This window comes from Cibotium barometz, chromosome 29 (genome assembly GCF_041138505.1).
Source record: "Cibotium barometz isolate CiBa-2024 chromosome 29, ASM4113850v1, whole genome shotgun sequence".
In the NCBI taxonomy this organism is placed as follows: domain Eukaryota; kingdom Viridiplantae; phylum Streptophyta; class Polypodiopsida; order Cyatheales; family Cibotiaceae; genus Cibotium; species Cibotium barometz.
In genome coordinates this window covers 39,228,282-39,231,012 of record NC_141074.1, presented here as the reverse complement: position 1 = coordinate 39,231,012, position 2,731 = coordinate 39,228,282, and the positions used below count along the sequence as shown (strand labels likewise).

The 2,731-nt window shown below is 44.7% G+C and overlaps 1 protein-coding gene across 1 annotated transcript; it reads right to left on the bottom strand.

Annotated features, from left to right (window-relative positions):
* Positions 1-447: 447 nt before the first annotated feature.
* Positions 448-2,170, bottom strand: LOC147622165 (uncharacterized). The gene has a single exon (XM_086823264.1). The coding sequence runs from the start codon at positions 1,892-1,894 to the stop codon at positions 791-793; it is 1,104 nt and encodes a 367-aa protein (XP_086679390.1). The 5' UTR covers positions 1,895-2,170; the 3' UTR covers positions 448-790.
* Between the last annotated feature and the right edge of the window lie 561 nt (positions 2,171-2,731).

The following is a 2,731-nucleotide window of genomic DNA, read 5'->3' as shown; positions in this document are numbered from 1 at the left end:
CCATCTTATTCACTTCATATTGTTCAAAATCATTTGAATGACTCAAACTAAACTTCTCAATGTATAAACTATTCATTGTGCAAGTACGTATCATCAATGCACTTATGTACATCATCTTTGACTATCTATCTTTTACTTGTTCATCATCTTTGGCTATCTATCTTTTACTTGTTTATCATAAGAAGACTTAAGACTATACTAGAAAAGGAGACATGCTTCTAGCTTAATATCCAACCTAACCTAATTAAACTAGCAAAGATTGTTTTCACAAAATGGATTTGCATACAACCTAATTATACCCATAAATTGGCTATACATCTTAGTGCATCATTAAAAGGAATGTTGTTTGCACAAAATCAATTTGTATACGAACAAGTCATGTACATAAAATCGGTTCCCATTACCCAAAAAAATAATAATCAATGGCTTTCTCAAGCTTGGTTTACATGAATGGAGTTGATTTAAAAAATGAAAAGAAAGTTAACACAATGAGCCACAAAATGGACACACACACTCTCTCTCTCTATCTCTCTATGATATTATTATTAACCAAAAAGCCGTTACAAAGTGAATCTCAAGCGATACGAGAGACACACTTTTGTCCTTCCAGTATCAATATCAAAAAGAGATTGTGTCCTAGTTACATGGAGATGGGGAAGAGAGGTAGATACAATCTGCAAAGCTTCAAAACGCAATGGGGCAAAAATCCATTAGATACATGAGAGAGAGAGAGAGAGAGAGAGAGAGAAAGCAACAAAGCTTGCAAAATAGAATTATTGCAAAAGGTAGTCTAAAAGGGAGCTCGACTGCTTGCTGCGGCAGCCCATGCGAGGACCTCTTGGGGGAGCTGGCAATTCAAGGGGGCGATGTAAGTGGGAGCATTGAAGAGGGCCATGTTGTTACAAGACTCCGATGGAACCACCGATGAATGATTAAGATGAGGTGAAAGAGGGAGATTAATATGCGTATTATTGTTAATATGATTACCATCTGTGAGCTGCTCCAATGGCTGCCTCTCTTCTTCGTCTTCGTTCATAGGCAGGCGGTAATATGGGGCGCTCAGAAAAGATGCCGCCACGATCAGCACCGGTCCCGCCGCCATCAGAACCCCTTCCACGTTGCCCCCCACCACTTGCCCTTGCGCCCCCGCCAGCGAAATCGTCAGCCCACCGCACGCCGCCGACTTGTCCGCCGCTGATGGTAGATACGCCCCCGACAACGCCAGAATCTCGAACCGTCCCTGGAAGGTCACTGTCGCCCCCGGTGCCATGGGTTGCCTCAACGTCACGTTAGCTACCGCTCCTCTCCCGCTTAGAAAGCACAGTCCTCGCTGCCTCCTCCTTGCAAACTCTGCCACGCACTCGTTAACATCGCAGCCACCGGCTACTTCCAGTAAGTGCGGCCGCATGGCGTTATCGCTGTCCTGTGTGATGATAAGTGGCGGTTTGGGCTTGTTTTTGGAGCCGGGCGGCCGGCCGCGGGGCTTCCTGGCCACTTCGGGGGCTTCTCCCTGGGAATTGCCGCCGTGGGCTGTGTTGGAGATGGTGGCTCGTTTCTTGCTTTTGGGGCCACTGCTTCTGCTGTCGTCATCTTCAGAGGTTTGGGATTCATGGCTAACGGCAAGCTGCTGGTTGAGGTGTTGTTGTTGCTGCTGCTGCTTCTCTTCTTCTTGCAGGCTCTGATGAAGATGAGCCTGAGCTAGATGATGATGGCCATGGTGATGAAGTTGCAAAAGCTGGTGAAACTGATGCTGCTGATCATGCTGCTCCTGATATTGGTGGTGATGGTCAGCAAATTGGTGATGATGGTTTTGAAAGGAAGAGTTCAAGGAGTTGACATGGAGGCGGGAAGATGGCGGCGTACCTGGTTCAAGGCCAGCCATAGAGATGGTCATGAACAGATGATCAGGGGAGGATAAATGGAAGCTTAAGGATGGAGGCAGAGGATCAATGGAAAGCTCAAAGACGGGTGCAAGGAGAGGGCAAGGGAAGAAGACATGCCGGCATGGCTACAATGGGCGAATGATACAGTGGAGGGAATCGATGGGAGGTTGAAAATTGGGGGTGGCGTGTGCGTGTGAGAGTGAGTGAGACTCGAGAGAGAGAGAGAGACGAGACGGAGGGGACCCGTGAAGAGAAGAGAGGAGGACTACGTAGGTACTAGGCTATGGTTTGGCCTACTTGGTGCGATCATTGCAAAGGAAAAGGAGGTTAGGATCATATATATATATATATATAATAATTTCAGTAAATCTAACTAATAATAATAACGGTAGAGCTCAAAATTGTAATGGTTGAAAAATTTTCACCTTATTTCGTGTGGTGTGGGCGCCCACCACATGACCTCTTCAACACCCAACCCAAGGACCCAACCCCTTACCTGTCACATTTCCATAAAATCTTGATTAGATAGCGCCACATTGCCCAAAATGCAATGACCCATCTGATGAGCCATGCATGAATTTGATGCATAGAAGGGATGCGAAAAACACTCTCTACCAAATTTTCATTTACATAATATACAAGATTTCAGTTTTAAAAAAAATAAGGGGCAATAATGATTTATTTATTCAAGCATTATTTCTTTTTTCTTCTTCTTGGGAGAATATTTAATATATATTAATGGATGAAGCATTATTTCTTTAACCGCCCTTTCCCTAAAAACCCTTAGCTTTCAAATATGGTTGTTTGGGAGGGGATTTTGAACTCTTTGAACGGTTCAAGCTAAGGTG